This window comes from Neovison vison, chromosome 14 (assembly GCF_020171115.1).
Source record: "Neovison vison isolate M4711 chromosome 14, ASM_NN_V1, whole genome shotgun sequence".
Classification (NCBI taxonomy): domain Eukaryota; kingdom Metazoa; phylum Chordata; class Mammalia; order Carnivora; family Mustelidae; genus Neogale; species Neogale vison.
Window position 1 is genome coordinate 40,107,895 of NC_058104.1, and position 17,675 is coordinate 40,125,569.

Below are 17,675 nucleotides of genomic sequence, written 5' to 3' on the forward strand. Positions count from 1 at the left end.
AATAAAAAGAGATTCCAGAGGGTCTGGGTGAAGCATCCACACAGTTCTAGAAATAACAGATTTGCACATTAGAAGGAGGATTAGAGGGGGACTAGTGAAGAGTTTGGTGTAGTAACCTGGATCAGGGGTTTATAAAGCCTAGGCTAATCCTCAGCTAGAAAGGACAGCAGCCCTACAGGGCTGTTACAACAAGATGTTGGGTGCAGTCAAAAGTGAGGCATCAGGACTGTGGGTGGAGAGAATAACAGTCTTGAAGATGGGGGCGGGGAGGGGGGGGAGGATGGGGAGTGGGAGAAGGCACTGTGATTTTTTTTTTTTTAAGATTTGTTTAGAGGGTGGGGAGGGGCAAAGGGAGAGAGGGAAACCATCCTAGGCAGATCCTGTGCTGAGCACGGAGCCTCATGAGGGCCTCTATCTCATGACCTGAGCGGAAACCAAGAGTCCAAAGCTTAACTGACTGCGCTACCCAAGTGCCCCAAGGCATTACAATGTTTTTTTTTTCTTGCCTGACTTGTTTCTTTGGCTTACAATGCAGCCAAACACTTGGCATTCACTGCTCACGCTCCCACCAATTCTCTAACTTCCCCAAGTTCCTAGTGCTTCCCACTGCCATCACCTCCTCTACTTCTTGATCTGAAACCCGAGTCCCAGCTCCGTTAGAATTGAGCATTCCACTCCATTAGAATTGCTTTTAATCCCAATAACCAATCTGTAAGTCAAAGTGAATTCAGAGAATGCCAAAATGAATGTTATATTGAGTACCTACCCTATTTGACACTGTGCAACACACTTTATATACCAAAGAGATAGGTAAATATATGGCTTACCCTTTATATAGCTATATGGGTTATACGCTGATCTATAATGACCTTCACCGGCACTCTGAGGTTCAACACCTTGCACAATTACCCAGAGCAGGGTCAGAACCCGAGATTCCTCACGAAGCTCAAGATGCTCTCCACTATGGCCACTGCCTTGGACTAGTTCGTTTAGGGGATGTCTGTTGTGCGCGCCTGGTTCTTGTCTTAGAAAAGTTTCATTCAAAAAAGAAAGAGAAAAAAAGGGTTTTGGGGCGCCTGGGTGGCTCAGTGGGTTAAGGCCTCTACTTTCGGCTCGGGTCGTGATCCCAGGGTCCTGGGATCGAGCCCCGCATCGGGCTCTCTGCTCAGCGGGGAGCCTGCTTCCTCCTCTCTCTCTGCCTGCCTCTGCCTACTTGTGATCTCTGTCAAATAAATAAATAAAATCTTAAAAAAAAAAAAAAAAAAAAAAAAAAAAAGGGTTTCATTCTGTGAGAGCAGTTTACTGGCCACCCCTGGACCCGGCCATCCTGTTTCCCTCGCCCTGACTGAAGGCAGGCGGCTCCTTCGATCTTTATAAAAGGGGCGACCTGGATTAGTTGGGCGGAGATGGGCGGCGCAAAGGTGGGTGTGAATTCTGGGCTCGAAGCCTCAAGGCCAGGCCGCTCTAGCTCGCCCCGGTGCCGGGCAAAGTGGGGGCAGCACCTCTGCCGAGGGGCACACCTCGCTTCCTCGGGTACCAAGCCCTTTAAAAAGACCGGGCTGAGTCATCACACCAGGAAAATCTTCTCTTTCAACTCGGGGTCCAGCCATATTCCCAGACGGAAAAAAAAGGCCAGGGCCATTGGCCCAGAAAGGTCAAACTTGGGCCGGGGCGGGGCAGGCCGCACTAACCAATGAGATCTTGCCACGTCACAGATCCCGCCCTCAAGCCGGCAGCGGCCTCCGCCACGCGTCGCTGACCCGGAACTAAAGGGCTGCGCGGCGCCGGATTCTGGCGTCATCTCCACTACAGCGATGGCGGCGCAGGGAGCAGCTGCTGCGGTTGCGGCGGCGACTTCAGGGGTCGCGGGGGAGGGCGAGCCCGGGCCCGGGGAGAATGCGGCAGTCGAGGGGACCGCCCCGTCCCCGGGCCGCGTCTCTCCCCCGACTCCGGCGCGCGGCGAGCCCGAAGTGACCGTGGAGATCGGAGAAACGTACCTGTGCCGACGCCCGGACAGCACCTGGCGTGAGGGCGGGGCCCCAAAGGCCAGGGGGCGGGGTCTGAGGGCGGGTTCTCTGAGGGGCTGGGGCCATGGGGGCGGGGCTTTGAGGGAGGCTCGCGGCGCTAAGGGCGGTCCCGGGCGCCGCCTCCAAACCCCACGAGTCACGGCCGCCGGGGAGCTCTTCAGGGCTCTGTAGCGCTCCCGTTGCGCTTGCTTGTCCGGTCTCGGGCTTCGTGGCCGTTTCAGCGAAACCTTGGCTCTTTGCTGGTGCCTCTGGTCTGCGCGGCTCCCTCTTCCGGCGCTCTTTAACGAGGAAACAGCCAAACCGAGCTTCCCTTCCCTGCCCGCCCCAGTTCCTTAGAGTGGCGTGCATCTGTGTGAGCTTTCTGGTTCCTGGCCACCCCTCGCAAAGGCCCTTACCCGAGCAGACCACATTGTACCCCCCGAAGACCAGGTGCCGTGGGCCGCCTGTGCCCGCCGCTGGGAATGTCCGTCCTGTCCTTTCTCCTGGCTCAGCCGGCCGGCTCTTACTCAGCCTTTAACGTAGCATAACTCCTGTGATGCCATTACCTTCTCCCTCAGGCAGAGTGAGTCGCTCCCTTCTGTATGTGCCCGCGACGTTTTCTTCATGCCTCAGCCATGGCATAGGTGACAGATGTTGTCACTGTCTGTCTGCGTCTTCCTCTGTCCAAGTGGGAATTTCTGGAGGGCGGGACCTCCTGTGATTCACTGCTGTGTCTTCTCTGCCCAGCAGTAGCACAGCGTAGGACCAGACACGCAGTGGTTGTCTTACTCACTTGTTGAATGGTCTGCTAGTTGTCGGTGCTGTGCTAAAACCTCGAGAAGCATTAAGTCACCCTCTGAGATGGGCACTATTGTCCCTGTTTTGTAGACGAGCTTCTGGTGGAAGCTCACCCAGAATAATTTGCAGTTAAATAAAGGGCGTGGGGAGCTAGGGTTCTATATAAACGCAGAGCCAGCCCTCATGACTCCTGAACAGATGAACAACTGAGTACAAAACAAACGTGGGGTTTGGAGCCAGACTTAAGCTCAGTTGAGTGTTAACTTCTTAGCACTTTGTACATATGTGAGCTTCGGTTAGCCTCAGTTTTTCACCTGCAAAGTAAGAGTAACCGCTCCAGCCTGGCCCACTTAACAGGCAGGGACCAATGGCATGGCAGATGTGGCCAGGTGCTGTTAGCGTATATGTGACCCTGGAATCTGGAAACTGCTCCTCGGGGTGAAGGAGCCTTCTTGTTCCATTCCTGCCTGCCTTCCTGATGATCCTAGCCTTTTTCTTTCACAGATTCTGCTGAAGTGATTCAGTCTCGAGTGAATGATCAGGAGGGCCGAGAGGAATTCTATGTACACTACGTAGGCTGTGAGTGACTTGCGGGTATTCGGGCCTGGGTTGGGGGAGGGGGCGGAAGGGCAGCCCACTCATGGCCCATCCTCACAGTTAACCGGCGACTGGACGAATGGGTAGACAAGAACCGGCTGGCGTTGACCAAGACGGTAAAAGATGCCGTGCAGAAGAACTCGGAGAAGTACCTGAGTGAGCTGGCGGAGCAGCCCGAGCGCAAGATCACTCGCAACCAGAAGCGCAAGCACGATGAGATCAATCATGTGCAGAAGGTCCGGGCCCCTCCCCTTCTCCAAGGCCCCAGGAGGCTCAGCTGCCTCTGCCAATTCCCTTGAGTCCTGGGGCTAGAACCACAACAGCTTCTGTAGTGTGTCAGGGACTTAGCCCATGTTTTGTCAGACAGTCTTCGCAGAGAAGAAAGGTGAGGCTCAGAGAGGGCAAGCACTTGGCTACAGTCTCACAGCAAGGAAGTGGCGCAGCTGGGATTGGAACTCAGGGCCTCCTGCAGCAGTAGGCTTCTTTGTCTCCTGTTTGCCACGCCACCTTAGACAAAGGTTTGAAGTCCAAAAGGAAGGAAGAGAATGAATGATTTTGGGCACTGCTGCTGCCCAGCACTGTGCTGACTCCCACACATATATAAGCTCATCATATCCTTCCTGACCATCCAGTGCCATGGCGATCATGGTTTCTGTAGATGAGGAACAGCATCAGAGAGGTTAGGTAACGTGCCCAAGGTTACACAGCTAGTAAAAGGGTGGGCTGGAATGAGAACAGTCATGGCGGACATTTACTGGCTTGTGAGCCAAAGTTATAGGCTTAGTATTTTAATATATGATCTCACTGAAGTTTCACAGCAGCCTTGTGAGGTAAGCAGCATTATTATCTCCAGTTTACAGGGAGGAACAGATAAGTTTTAAGAATCTGGTCAGGAATTAGATTTGCCAGCTTCTGGATTGTCTGGCTTCAGGGCGCCAGAGCCCATAACCATGACTTCACCACGTCCTTAGAAACTCAGGCTACTTGATCCAAAGCCTGGAAGGATCCTTCTTGATCCAAAAGCTGGGTATTTTTATCCCCAATCCATGCCACCCATGGGGGTTGCTTTTCCCTGACTCTGAGCCTCAGTTTCTTGATTTGTAAAGTGGGGAGCGCAGAGGAGACCAGGGTTTATTGAGTTCTCAGGCACTTAGACCCTCACTAGTTTCAGCCACTGTGATTTCCTTCTGAGGGCTCATTGTGTGCGTGTTCTCCGTGCTTCCTTCTGAGTGCTCATTGTGTGCATGTTCTCCGTGCTTCCTTCTGAGTGCTCATTGTGTGCATGTTCTCCGTGCTTCCTTCTGAGTGCTCATTGTGTGCGTGTTCTCCTCCGTGCTTCCTTCTGAGTGCTCATTGTGTGCATGTTCTCCGTGCTTCCTTCTGAGGGCTCATTGTGTGCATGTTCTCCGCGCTTCCTTCTGAGGGCTCATTGTGTGCGTGTTCTCCGTGCTTCCTTCTGAGTGCTCATTGTGTGCATGTTCTCCTCCGTGCTTCCTTCTGAGTGCTCATTGTGTGCATGTTCTCCGTGCTTCCTTCTGAGTGCTCATTGTGTGCGTGTTCTCCTCCGTGCTTCCTTCTGAGTGCTCATTGTGTGCACGTTCTCCGTGCTTCCTTCTGAGTGCTCATTGTGTGCACGTTCTCCGTGCTTCCTTCTGAGTGCTCATTGTGAGCGTGTTCTCCGTGCTTCCTTCTGAGTGCTCATTGTGTGCGTGTTCTCCGTGCTTCCTTCTGAGTGCTCATTGTGTGCGTGTTCTCCGTGCTTCCTTCTGAGTGCTCATTGTGTACGTGTTCTCCGTGCTTCCTTCTGAGTGCTCATTGTGTGCGTGTTCTCCGTGCTTCCTTCTGAGTGCTCATTGTGTGCGTGTTCTCCGTGCTTCCTTCTGAGTGCTCATGGTGTGCGTGTTCTCCGTGCTTCCTTCTGAGTGCTCATTGTGTGCGTGTTCTCCGTGCTTCCTTCTGAGTGCTCATTGTGTGCGTGTTCTCCGTGCTTCCTTCTGAGTGCTCATTGTGTACGTGTTCTCCGTGCTTCCTTCTGAGTGCTCATTGTGTGCGTGTTCTCCGTGCTTCCTTCTGAGGGCTCATTGTGTGCGTGTTCTCCGTGCTTCCTTCTGAGTGCTCATTGTGTGTGTGTTCTCCTCCGTGCTTCCTTCTGAGTGCTCATTGTGTGCGTGTTCTCCGTGCTTCCTTCTGAGTGCTCATTGTGTGCGTGTTCTCCGTGCTTCCTTCTGAGTGCTCATTGTGTGCGTGTTCTCCGTGCTTCCTTCTGAGTGCTCATTGTGTACGTGTTCTCCGTGCTTCCTTCTGAGTGCTCATTGTGTGCGTGTTCTCCGTGCTTCCTTCTGAGGGCTCATTGTGTGCGTGTTCTCCGGCTTCCTTCTGAGTGCTCATTGTGTGCGTGTTCTCCTCCGTGCTTCCTTCTGAGGGCTCATTGTGGCAGTGTTTTTCCAGCTGGGGGGGGGGCACGGCCAAATTAGTTCAGTGGGTTGTAACAGGCTTTTAAATTTAAAAATGAAAGAAAGGGGTGCTGACTGGTTCGGTTGGTGGAGCTTGTGACTCTTGATCTTGGGGTTGTGAGTTCGAGCCCCATGCTGGGTGGAGAGAGTACTTAAAATGAAAATACGGGGCGCTTGGGTGGCTCAGTCAGTCGGTCGAGTCTGTGATCTCAGGTCAGGTCTTGACCTCAGGTTCAGGAGTTCAAGCCCCGCGTTGGGTTCCACGTTGAGTGTGGAACCTGGTTAAAAAAAAAGAGAGAGAAAAGAAAAATAGGGTAAGACAGGAAATGTCAGAGTACGTTGCACTTTATTAAACGTTATATATTGTTTTTGAGAAGCTTTTATTTCACGTACAGATACATGTAACGTGTATGCACTGACAGGTCAGCTGGGTTACGGTGCTAACCATTTCCTGCTGTGGATCATGGTAAAAAAAATTTTGAAATACCCTAAGCTGCAAAAACCCTGCAAGGTCTAAGGCAACAGTGACCTACTGACCTTCCTGTGATAGGTGGAAGTGTATCTGTACCGGCCGATAGAGAGGTGCCGCTAGCCGTTTGTGGTGACCGAGCACTCGGGATGTGATTCGTGTGGCTAAAAACGAAATTTGTGTTAAATTTAATGAATTCAGGTAGCCACCTGTGGCCAGGTCTCAGGTTCCGTAGTTCCTCGAACACGTTGTGCCGGCACATTAAAGTCTCGAAAACGTACCTGGAAGCTGGTAGTCAGCAGGGATGACAATGGGCCAGTGGTGATAAAATCAAAGGATGATGGGTAATCGGGGAGTTAATAACAAGCAAGGTTCTTCAGAGCCAAATTAATGTTTAATTCTAAATAAATTGCAGCATTTAAGAAAAGTAGTGTTTTTGTAGTTCTTTAACACATATGCAGAAGAGGATTGTCTTGTGAGAGTTGGGAAGTGGGTTTTTAAAGAAACATGTAAGGAGAAAAATCCTTCTTCCCTCATCTTTGCAGGGGTTAGGCTTGGAGTTGGACCAGCCAGGGGCCCGTGTTCAGCGCTGCTGGGTACCAGTTCTGTAACCTGACCTCTCTGTACCTCAGTTTCCTCTTTGTGCCATGTGGATGATGAGCACTCCTGTCTCAGGGTCTTTGTGAGGGCTAAAGAAAAGAAGGCCTGTGCCGTGTTTGGCACTTGAAATAAATGGCAGTTAGCTAGTCCCCAAAGGCAAGTGATCTCCCCTCTCTCTGCCTCTTTACATCTCTAAAATAGAAAGAAAAACGCTGTGGCTCAGCGTGGCTGAAAAGGTTACATGAGGCCACACAGGCCAACACAGGCCAGGTGCTTATTGGAAAGGGATCTGGGGAAAATGCTGACCCCCTCCTGCCTTCCCAGCCACAGGGCAAGGCTGCCGTCTCCCCTGGTGTAGGTCATAGGCCTTCCTGGGGTCCCTTTCCGTTATCAGGCTGTGTGCTGGGTTCCTCCTACAGAGTCTGGCTTAGGAACAGGGTGTGCTATCAGGGTGACATGACTTTAGTCCCTGATTTCTAAGGACTTGGAAAATTGGGGAAACTAAGTGGCAGCAGGCAGAGTGGATTGTTGTTAACAATGCATTACAACACTTGGAAAGGAGAGGGCGTGTTGTGTGGCAGAAGGATTCAGTCAGGTCTCCCGGAGGGGGTGGGCAGCGCACAAGGCCTTGAAGGACAGGAAAGAGCACAGTAAAAACAGTTCCACACGGTGGCTCACAAAACTGCCTCACTTCACACTCCCCTGGCTCACGCTCCATGCGAGGCTGGATAAGCAGTTTTTGGAGGTCGGGGAGAGGGAACTGCATGCGCAGAGCACGAAGGGCACAGAAAGCGGGGTGTTGAGAGCGTAGTGTGAAGGGGCTGTGCCTGGAGGCTGGGAATCTGCGGAGGCTTAGTTAGGGGTCCAGGTTGGAGGTGGTGGTAGTGGCTCTTCGGAGTTGGCCAGAGAAGAGTTTCAGAGACGGACCGATGGCAGAGACCTCAAGGAGGTAGAATTGACAGACCTTGGCCCTTCATCAGATGCCAGGGAAAGAGGAGGAGGAGTCCGAAGAGCAGACCTATTGGTCTTGGGCAGCTGGACTGGGGGGGCTGCTCCCAGGGAGAGGGGGAGCCCAGGAGGATTAAGAGGTTTGCGGGGAGGACGGGTCGAGTTCCTTTCTGGACACCTAGAGTCTGATGTGGCTGCGGGAGGGAGCAGGCGGCTCCCTGGATATGGCGCTCAGGAAAGAGGCCCAGTCTCACTGGGAAGTCCTGCTCCAGTTCCTGCTCTGGGCGCAGAAGATAGGATCCGGGATTCATCTGTCTCATGACAGTTGAGCAGGGCTGGATTGATCCTTTTGTGTAGCTGAAGCTCTTCCCAGCCCAGGGGCTGGAACCAGACCTCCTGACCCTAGCCCTGTTCATCTGGCAAAAGGTCCAAACTTGGGCAGGAGGGGAGCTTGGCCCAGCTTCAAAACCACGTCATAGCTAACAGGTTAGCGGTTCATGTGGTTGTTAGCGTCACGCAGGGCATGAGATCTGGAAGACCGGAGGGAAGCTCTGGGTCCTGGTGCAGGGGACACCACTTGACCCCCACTTCTGTTGACCTCTGTTCACGTCCCTGTCCTTGCGCAGACCTATGCGGAGATGGACCCCACCACAGCAGCCTTGGAGAAGGAGCACGAAGCGGTAAGCAGGGCCGGGATCCTGACGGGGGCCCTCCCTCGCCTGCTTTCCTTGGCCCTGAGCCAAACACCGCCCTGCGCTCCCACCTTACCCACAGATCACCAAGGTCAAGTACGTGGACAAGATCCACATCGGGAACTACGAAATCGATGCCTGGTACTTCTCACCGTTCCCGGAAGACTACGGGAAGCAGCCCAAGCTCTGGCTCTGCGAGTACTGCCTCAAGTACATGAAACTGGAGAAGAGCTTCCGCTTCCACCTGGTGAGCCGGGCTGGCCGGCGAGAGGCTGGGCGGGCGGAGGGCTGGGCAGCAGCCGTAGGCAAGAGACAGGTCCAGAGGAGTTGAGTGCGAGGAAAAGCTGCCCGCGGCTCAAGAGCCCTGGGTTCTAGGCCTGGCCTGGCCTGGCCTGGCCTGGAGTGACTGTGGCCGATGTGCTGCCTTCCCCCAGGCCTGAGCGTCCTCGTCCGTGGAATGGGGATGATAACCCCAGCCCTTGCCGTCTCTCAGCTCCTCCCAGACCCCACGTGTTCCTCAAGGCCAGCCCAGTGCCAGATTCCTCAGGGAGAGAGAGGAAGTGAGCGTAGCCCCTGAGCAGTGGAAGGTGTGGACCAGATGGGAAGCGTTGGCAGAGGCGGAACGGGGGTGTGGGGTGCTGGGGGCTGACAGCGCTAGCGCAGCAGGGCGGGTCCCAAAGGGCATGACCTGAGGCAAATGTATGCGGTTTGGGGATCGCCACTGTCGTGGATGAGAGCCCTCCAGAGTCCTCCAGAGCCAGGCTGACCCGAACTTGAGACCATCTAGCTGTGTGATATTCAAGCCAGTTACTTAGCCTCTCTGCGCCTTGGTTTCTTCACCTGTAAAATGGGCTCTGTCTCCTCAGGTAGTTGCGAGGGTTACTTGACAGAGGTTAAGTATGGCGCCCAGGGTCTGTAGATGGGGAACCAGAAGTGGAGGCCTGTGGCAAGCCACGCAGGGCGGGATGGGGGCTCCCAGCAGGAGACCTGAAGGTCTCAGGCCCTCGTCCCCCCATCCACCCCCCCAGGGCCAGTGTCAGTGGCGGCAGCCCCCCGGGAAGGAGATCTATCGCAAGAGCAACATCTCTGTGTACGAGGTCGATGGCAAAGACCACAAGGTGAGTTAGGGGACCCGAGTGCCGTGGGGAGGTGGGGACAGGCACCTCCTGGGTGATCCTCTTTCGCACCAGAGGGTAGAGGCCGGCCTGAGGACAAGCTCCAACGTGGGAAAGGCCCGTGAGATCAGGCTTAGCCTGGCGAGGGGCCTGTGGTGGGGCACGGTAAACACCCGGCCGCGGGGTACCAGCCTTGGGGACCAGGTTTCTGTTCTGTCCCTGAAGACTTTTTTCTCCTGATGGGGTGGCTTAGCTTGGGGCATTTCTGGCACCCAGAGTGAAGATGTTGTGCCAGAGGCTGCTTCTAAAAGAGCTTTCTCTTTCTGCCTGAAGGAAAGCTTTCTTCCCTGGGAGGGGAGGCTTTGGGAGAGACTTGCTGCCCAAGAGCCGTGTGGCTCCGAGCCGAGTTCCTGGTTTCCGGCAGCGGGACCTCAGGGGGCAGGGAGGGGCATTTGCGGCCTCTTTGCTGCCGTTGAGCACCTGGCCTTTGCCTGGTCAGTCTGGGAAGCTCTCCCCAAATGTCCCCGTTTTCCAGGGCAGGGGACAGTAGAGGGCAGGGCAAAGAGGGCAGGCTTCTGAGTGGTTCCTGCTTCCGGTTGTGCTGAGGTTGATCGGCTGACCTGGGACGAGTTACTTAACACGGTTGTTCCTGTTTCCTCATCTGTAAGATGGGAGTCACGGTCATGTTTACCCAATAGGGTTGTTGGTGGAACAAGTGAGCCGGCAATGTCAAGTACTTAACACAGTGTCTGGTGTCCAGAGGGTGCTTAGTAAACATGGGCCTTTGTTACTATTGGTGACCTCCTTGCGTTCAGCCAGCCTTGAGATAAAGAGCTCAATGGGAAGTATTTGCTCTTAGCCTGGCCTGGGGCCCCTGGTTTGCCTTTCTGAGCTTGAACAGGGGGAGTGGCAGAATGGGCTCCAGCAGGAGGTGTGGGTGTTCTTTCTAGCTCTACCCTGTGAACTTGGAAGTCCCAGCCAAGGACTTCCCCTTCCCAGAACCTCAGTTTCCTCCTAGGTAAAATGGGCTAGCAATGCTGGACTTCACAATCGTTGGATCAAATAAAAGTGGATGTAAAAGGTGTCATAAACCAGAGGGCCTCTTGGTCCGTGCCATGAAGCCAACCATTCTCCGTCCTGACGTTGGTCTTGAGCCTAGGTGCATAAGGAGGCTGCCGAGGCCCAGCAGAGGAGTGTGGCCAGGTGGGCAGGTGGCTCAGGCTTTGGAAATCGGCTCAGAGCAGTCCATTCAACAAATACTTACCAAGCACCAAGCTTCCCGCTTAGCCATGTGCTGGCTGTTGAGGATACAGCTGTGAACAAGACAGAACTCCTGTACCAGTTTGAATCCTGCCCGAGCACTCACTAGCCTTACATCAGCCACTTACCTCCTCTGAGCCTCCGTTTCTGATTTGAAGTCTAAGAGTTAATGTCCCTGAAGATTCAGCTCCTGCTTAGCACTCAGAAGTGGTAACTGATTGGGGTGCATGGCTGGTTCAGTCAGTGGAGCGCAAGACCCTGATCTTGGGGTCGTGATTTCCTGCCCCACGTTGGTGTAGAGATTACTTAAGAATAAAATCTTAAAAAACAAGCAACCAAACAAACAAAACCAAAAAAACTTTTGCCCGTGAGTCCTATCCCCATGCTTTAAGTAAAAAAAAAAAAGAAAAGAAGCCTTTGGGGCACCTGAGGGGCTCCGTGGCATGTCTGACTCTTGATTTTGGCCCAGGTCATGACCTCAGGGTCGTGAGATCAAGCCCTGCGTCAGGCTCTGTGCTCAGTGTGGAGTCGGCCTGGGATTCTCCGTCTCCCTCTGACCCTCCCCCACCCCCCGCTTTTACAGATTCTCTCTGAATAAATAAATAAAATCCTAAAAAAGCCAAAACAATTCACCTTTTTGCACCGGGGAGAAAAAGAGGCTGTCGTTGATTGATCCAGCTGTCTGGTTTTAGTTTTCCCTCAGAGGTGACTGCAAGACTCCTTCCTCTCAAACTGCTATTCTGGGGAGGAGCCCACTTCTCCCTAGCGTGGCACTGGCTGCTCTCCGAAGGCTGGCATTTGCGGAGCAGGGTAACAGCCACTGTCCAGGCCTCACTGAAGTTGGGGGTGGGGGGCAGCCTACGCCTGCTCCCTGAGCCTGCCTCCACCTTCCCCCCCCCCCTCAGATTTACTGTCAGAACCTGTGTCTGCTGGCCAAGCTTTTCCTGGACCACAAGACCTTGTACTTCGACGTGGAGCCCTTCGTCTTTTACATCTTGACCGAGGTGGACAGGCAGGGGGCCCACATTGTTGGCTACTTCTCTAAGGTGCTGGATTGGGAAGCCCAGGTTGAGGGAGGGTGGGGACTCTGACCTGGAGAGGTCAGGCCGAGCCTCCCCGGTGGTCCTGACCACACACTACCGTAGGAGAAAGAGTCTCCAGACGGCAACAATGTGGCCTGCATCCTGACTCTGCCCCCCTACCAGCGCCGTGGCTACGGAAAATTCCTCATTGCTTTCAGTGAGTGGTTCCTGGCCTGCGGAGGAAGGGGCAGCCAGGGCGGGGGTGCCGGGGCAGGGCTGGGTCCTCCGGAGCCTCCTTCGCTCTGCCACCAGGTTATGAGCTCTCCAAGCTGGAGAGCACGGTCGGCTCCCCAGAGAAGCCACTGTCCGACCTGGGCAAGCTCAGCTACCGCAGCTACTGGTCTTGGGTCCTGCTGGAGATCCTGCGAGACTTCCGGGGCACACTGTCCATCAAGGACCTTAGGTGAGGGCCCTGGAACCCTTAAAGAGGGAAGGACTCCTCTAAGACGCTGCGATCCTGTGTCCTCGTCCCCTTTTGCTGTCCCAGTCAGACCCCACGGGGGGACTGTTTGCAACGTCTGTGCTAACCCTTTCTGCAGCCAGATGACCAGCATCACCCAGAATGACATCATCAGCACCCTGCAGTCCCTCAACATGGTCAAGTACTGGAAGGGCCAGCACGTGATCTGTGTCACACCCAAGCTGGTAGAAGAGCACCTCAAAAGCGCCCAGTATAAGAAACCACCCATAACAGGTGGGTGGGGGGCTGCCCAGGGTGTGCGCGGTGGGGGGCAGGTGTTAAGATCTCCTGGGATCCAGAGCCTCCTTTTGGCTGTTCCATGATCCCAAACTAGTCTGACCAGCTCCCAGGACGGAAGCCCTGGGCGGGCTCGTCCCTCCCGGGCGTCCCCGCCCCCTCCCCAGGACTCAGTATGCCCTTGTTCTCACCTGGAGGTGAAACTGGCCTGGGCCCGGGGCCCAGCCCCGCCTCTCATGCCTCTCTCCCCACAGTGGACTCAGTCTGTCTCAAGTGGGCACCCCCCAAGCACAAGCAGGTCAAACTCTCCAAGAAGTGAGTGGGCTGCACCCCTGCTGCCGGACCGTGCTTCCCTCCCTACGACCCCCCTTCCTGCCTGTAAATATGTACAGACCTGTTTCATCATTTTTTTTTTTAATAAAGGAAATTCTGCCAGTGGTTCTGGACTTTGGAGGTGGGAGGGAGAGGCACGTCACACATACAGCCAGTGGCGCGCAGAACGTTTCACTCGCGCTTGTTCTTTCTATGCCTCACCCCAAGCCCAAGTCCAGTTCCGGTGGGGGCTCAGTCCTCCGGAGTCTAGAAGTCGAGGTTCAAGGAGGGCACGGCAGCCGATGGGGCAAGAGTAGGGCCTTTTCTGCTCTTGAGAACACGCCGCCCAGAGGCAGCCCCGGCTCAGGAGACAGGAAGAGGGTGAAGTGACGGGACTCCTCAGGCAGACGGAGCGCTCCGGGTGCTGGAGCCGGCCTCCGGCAGCAACTGGTAGGCAGGTGCCCCGCCTTCTGGAAACAAAGCGGGGAGTCGGGGCTCATTTTCATTGTTAAGGGTCCTCGGGGGCTCCATAGGAGTCCAGCCAGCAGGTGGAGGCGGACAGAGGTTCTAGGCAGTACCACAGGTGGGAAACCTGACTGTGGGTTGTGGTCCCAAAGAACAGACCCAGCAGAGGGGGTTCCCGCAGGTCTGGGGAGGAAGGAGCGGCTCCAGCCAGTCCCCAGGCCCAGAAGGTGTAAGGGAAGGGTCAGGTCCATTCCCGGGCCAGGCGTCTGTCCTCGGGTACAGTGTGGAAGTCCGAGAAGCAGGGTCAGCTCCCAGGATGACCCGCTTAGCAGAGGAGGCCCAGGGTCAGGCCTAACGGCAGCAGAAGGATGAGCCCCAATAAGCCCCGGACTGGGGCCGAGCTGAAGGCCTGATGGTTGACACAGAGGTGGCCGTCAGGCTGGGACTCCTCCACGTGGGGCACCACACGAGGCTGGAGCTCTGTCACGTGATAGTGAATCCAGGAGGCATAGCTGGAGGTCAGGGTGTACACGCCAGGCCTGTTGGGGGCCCCACAGGCATCCCCCCAGCTCACGATGCCTGCCAGGTACCAGAGGCCCCCCACAGGGCAGGAGAGTGGGCCCCCAGAGTCTCCCTGAAGAGAAACAGATGACTGTCAGGACGAAGCCCCAGGGCCTCGGGCCGGCCCCACCAGCCCCGACGACCCTCAGCTGCCAAGAGGCATTTGTCTTCCAGGCCCCCTGCATTCACCTGGCAGGCATCCTTGCCCCCCTTCACGTAGCCGGCACACACCATGTCCTGCTGGATGCTGTGGGGCTCCTCGGGCTTGGCGCCGATGTTGTACAGGCACCTGCACGTCTCACGGCTGATCAGTGGCACCTCAAGTTGCTGTAGCTGCCGGGGCGCCAGGAGGCTCACTGTGGGAGCAAGAGATGCTCGCCTGGGGCCTCCTACCCCCGAGTCAGGTGCCCCCCACCCCACGCCCGCCGTAGAGCTCCGCGCCCACCTCACCTGAGGGCGCCACGTGGCCCCATCCGGTGACCGTGCACCGGAGGCCGTTGGGGAAGGACGCGTTGGCCGCAGGGAGGCAGATGGGTCGGATGTGGCGGGAGAAGGCGACCGGCTTGTTGAGCCGGACGAGCGCGATGTCTCCCGGGGAGCCCTCCTGGCGGTAGCTGGGGTGCGGCATGACCTGGGCCACGGTGCGGACCTCGGCCTCAGGGCTATAGGAGTCCAGCTGGTGCGCCCCGAGCTTTACTTCGTAGTCTTCCCTGAGGTGCTCCCTGCAGGCAGAGGGGCCAAGACTGGGACCCAGGAGCTCTCTCCTAGCTCCCTGGTCCCTGCCAGGGATCCCTGTTCCAGCCAACCCCAGGTTCTGGTCCCCATTGAAGGGCCTTTTAGATCCTGAACTGCCCATTAGTTTTATCCTGTGACCTGTGACCTCGGACTTTCCCTCCTGACACATCCTTTCAGACTTCATTCCTGCTACCCCTAGGCCCAACCCAAGCATCCCAACCTCTGGCCTAGATTGATCCCTGCACTTTGCCTGCTGCCCAGCGGCCCTCCGCCCAGCTGGTACCTTGGGAAGCAGTGAGCGGCGGAGAGCACCCACTGCTCCGACACGAGAGAGCCGCCACACACGTGGGTGCCGTCGTAGGTAATGCTGACCTGCCAGGGCCACTGGCCGGCGGCGGCGCCACTACCACCCGTGATGCGGGCTTGGAAGGTCACGCCGCAGGAAGCTGTCCAGAGAGGAAGGGGAGGGGGTCAGGTCCTTCTGGGGCGCACCCCCTACATCAGGTTCCTCGGGCCTGCCACGTCGCGACGGCCTGGTCTGGAGCTTGGGAAGGGGCTTCACAGGAGGCAGCCCCCCGTCTGTCCGCGTGCCCCTGCTCGGTGGGCACGGTTCGTTCCGCCCCTTGCCGTCCGGTACCTAACCGGGTCTCATCCAGCCTTCTTTCGCTCAGGCCCTACCCTCCGCCCGCTCCTCACCGGTCAGATCTTCATAAACGACGAATGTGATCCGGTCACACCTCAGCTGAAATCCTTTCCTGGCTCCTCACTGCCCTTAGATGCATTCCAGACCTTCCATGAGGCTACCACCTCCTCTCGCCGTCCCGCGGGACACTTCCTGCCACACACACTGGGCCACACACTTGTTTGCCTCTAGACCTTGGCTTATCCAGGTCACTCTGGCGCTCGAGCATGCCTTCTGCATCCCTTCTCGGCTCAGCAAACCTCTGCCTCTGGAGGTGCTTCAAATGTCAGCCTCTCCTGACTGGGCCGCCTGAGCTGGACGATGCCGGCAGCTCTTGGCGGGGGGTCGGGGGGTGGGGGGGAGCGTCCTTTCCCCAACACTGTCCCCATCACACAGCGGTGCTGCTGGTGTCTGCACCTCTGTTTCAGCTGTCCCCGGTCCGGGCAGTCCCTAGTGACAGGAACTGGAGCAGATCTCCTCCTCGTCCCCCTGGGCCCGGTCCAGGGTTGGGCACACACACAGCTGGAGTCAAGGGCATGTGTTGACCGAACAACAGGACTCCCACCCGGAACACATGGTTTCCAGGACAGCCTCACCCGCACCGAGGCTGCGGCGTTTGGAGCCGGACCCAGCGGCCCACCACCAAGTCACCTTGCCGGGTGCAGCGACACTGTCCCGCCAAGCTCCTCCTTCTGCCCTCATCGTAAGGACAAGAGCTACTATCTAGTGACTGATCAAGCACCTCGCTGGGCTGCGAGAGGGCTTTCACTTCCTGCATGTCCCTAAGTCCTCACTGGGCCGCGGGACACAACCAACATCGACTTCATTTTTGAGGCAAGAGGACTGGCCAAGAACACGCAGCCAGCGGTGAGGCTGGGCCTGAACATCAGACTCGGGGTCGCGTGCTGCGCCTTGCCAGGAAGTAACCCCTGGCTGGTTTTCTGCAAAGGCCGTACCTTTGGACTCAGACCTGGGTTTAAAAATCCCAGCTGTGCCTCCGACTAGCTACGTGCTCTTGGGCAAGTCTCTCTCAGTCCCTCAGTTTCTTTCTCCGTGGAGTGGGGGCTATAACCCTCATCTCCGGACTAACGGGAGGATTTACCTAAGGCAGTAAGGGTGGGTCCGATGGCCCTCCCGGGAGAGGGGGTCAGGCATCAGGAAACATCCATTGGACTCTGAATCCAAGGCCCCTTCCTTTCCCCTCCCCCACACAAGCCTCACCTTCATCCCCATCAGAGAAAAAGGGAAGGGAAACCGGAAAGCCTAGAGGTCTGTCCCTCACCCTGTGCCCCTCAGGAGGCCAAAGCTGAAGGGAAGGGGGGAGGCCCAGAGCTAGGGAGCTAGGGAGGCTGAAGCGGGGCGTTGTTGAGCCCAGGAGAAGGGATGTGCCCAGAAGAGGGCTATAACCTCTGCCTATGTCCACCACCCCTCCCCCGAGCCCCACACTCTGACGGATGCAAATACTCACCAAGTCCGGACCGGAATGATCCAAGAAAAAGCAGAATGGCCACAGCCCCCAGCCACCCAGGCCCCAGGCCTGCCCGGTGGGCCATGGCCCAGGACCAGGGCCCCTGGGGACAGACACCAGGCACCCGAAGGGAAGGAACCTAGGGCTGGTTTCAAAGACAAGTTCCAGGTATCGGCCCCAGAGGGAAGGGATCTTGGAATCCGAGCGGCGAAGGGGAAGAGGCGTCCAAGGCTAGCTTCCAAGTCAGGGATAAGGCACAAAGGGAGACGCTGCGGTCTGCGCAGCCCGCCGAGTGGACACGTCTCCAGCGGGGCCTGGCTACGTAGAGACCTTCCAGAGCGCGGATCCCTGGGGAAGGGCACCTACCTGCCTGCTCCTCCCCTAGCCCCGCCCTTCTTGCTTAGCTCCGCCAGCTTTTCCTGCTAACAGAGTCCTAAGCCCTCCCAGACCCCCAGGCTCTGTGTGTGTGTGTGTGTGTTTATGTGCGCGCACGCCAATCCTGCTAGCTCGGCTCCCTAGAATGTGACCCCACTGCCCTCTGTCCCAGGTCTTGCAAGTCTCCCAGACCAGTTATGTCCCCCAGGGCCTGGCCCAGCCTTGGTTGTCCTGGGGCAGTTGTGGTTCTGACCTTTTTTCCCTCCTTAGGCCTGGTGGCCGAGCCCAGGACACCTGGGGCTGCTCCAGGCCGGCCATTTCAGGCCCCTCCGTGGAGTCTGCAGCGTCGCCTGTGTGCGG

General features: G+C 56.6%; 2 protein-coding genes across 2 annotated transcripts; one reads left to right on the forward strand and one right to left on the reverse strand.

The window, feature by feature from the left end:
* Nucleotides 1-1,778: 1,778 nt before the first annotated feature.
* On the forward strand, nt 1,779-13,155 carry KAT8 (lysine acetyltransferase 8). The gene is made up of 11 exons (XM_044233981.1): nt 1,779-2,025; nt 3,309-3,383; nt 3,462-3,637; nt 8,498-8,551; nt 8,646-8,810; nt 9,592-9,681; nt 11,844-11,984; nt 12,084-12,177; nt 12,273-12,423; nt 12,560-12,714; nt 12,972-13,155. The coding sequence occupies exons 1-11, from the start codon at nt 1,815-1,817 to the stop codon at nt 13,034-13,036; spliced, it is 1,377 nt and encodes a 458-aa protein (XP_044089916.1). The 5' UTR covers nt 1,779-1,814; the 3' UTR covers nt 13,037-13,155.
* Nucleotides 13,115-17,309, reverse strand: PRSS8 (serine protease 8). Its single transcript, XM_044233982.1, has 5 exons — nt 16,941-17,309; nt 15,074-15,236; nt 14,506-14,777; nt 14,245-14,411; nt 13,115-14,128 (listed from the first exon to the last, which is right to left on the reverse strand). The coding sequence occupies exons 1-5, from the start codon at nt 17,023-17,025 to the stop codon at nt 13,820-13,822; spliced, it is 996 nt and encodes a 331-aa protein (XP_044089917.1). The 5' UTR covers nt 17,026-17,309; the 3' UTR covers nt 13,115-13,819.
* Between the last annotated feature and the right edge of the window lie 366 nt (nt 17,310-17,675).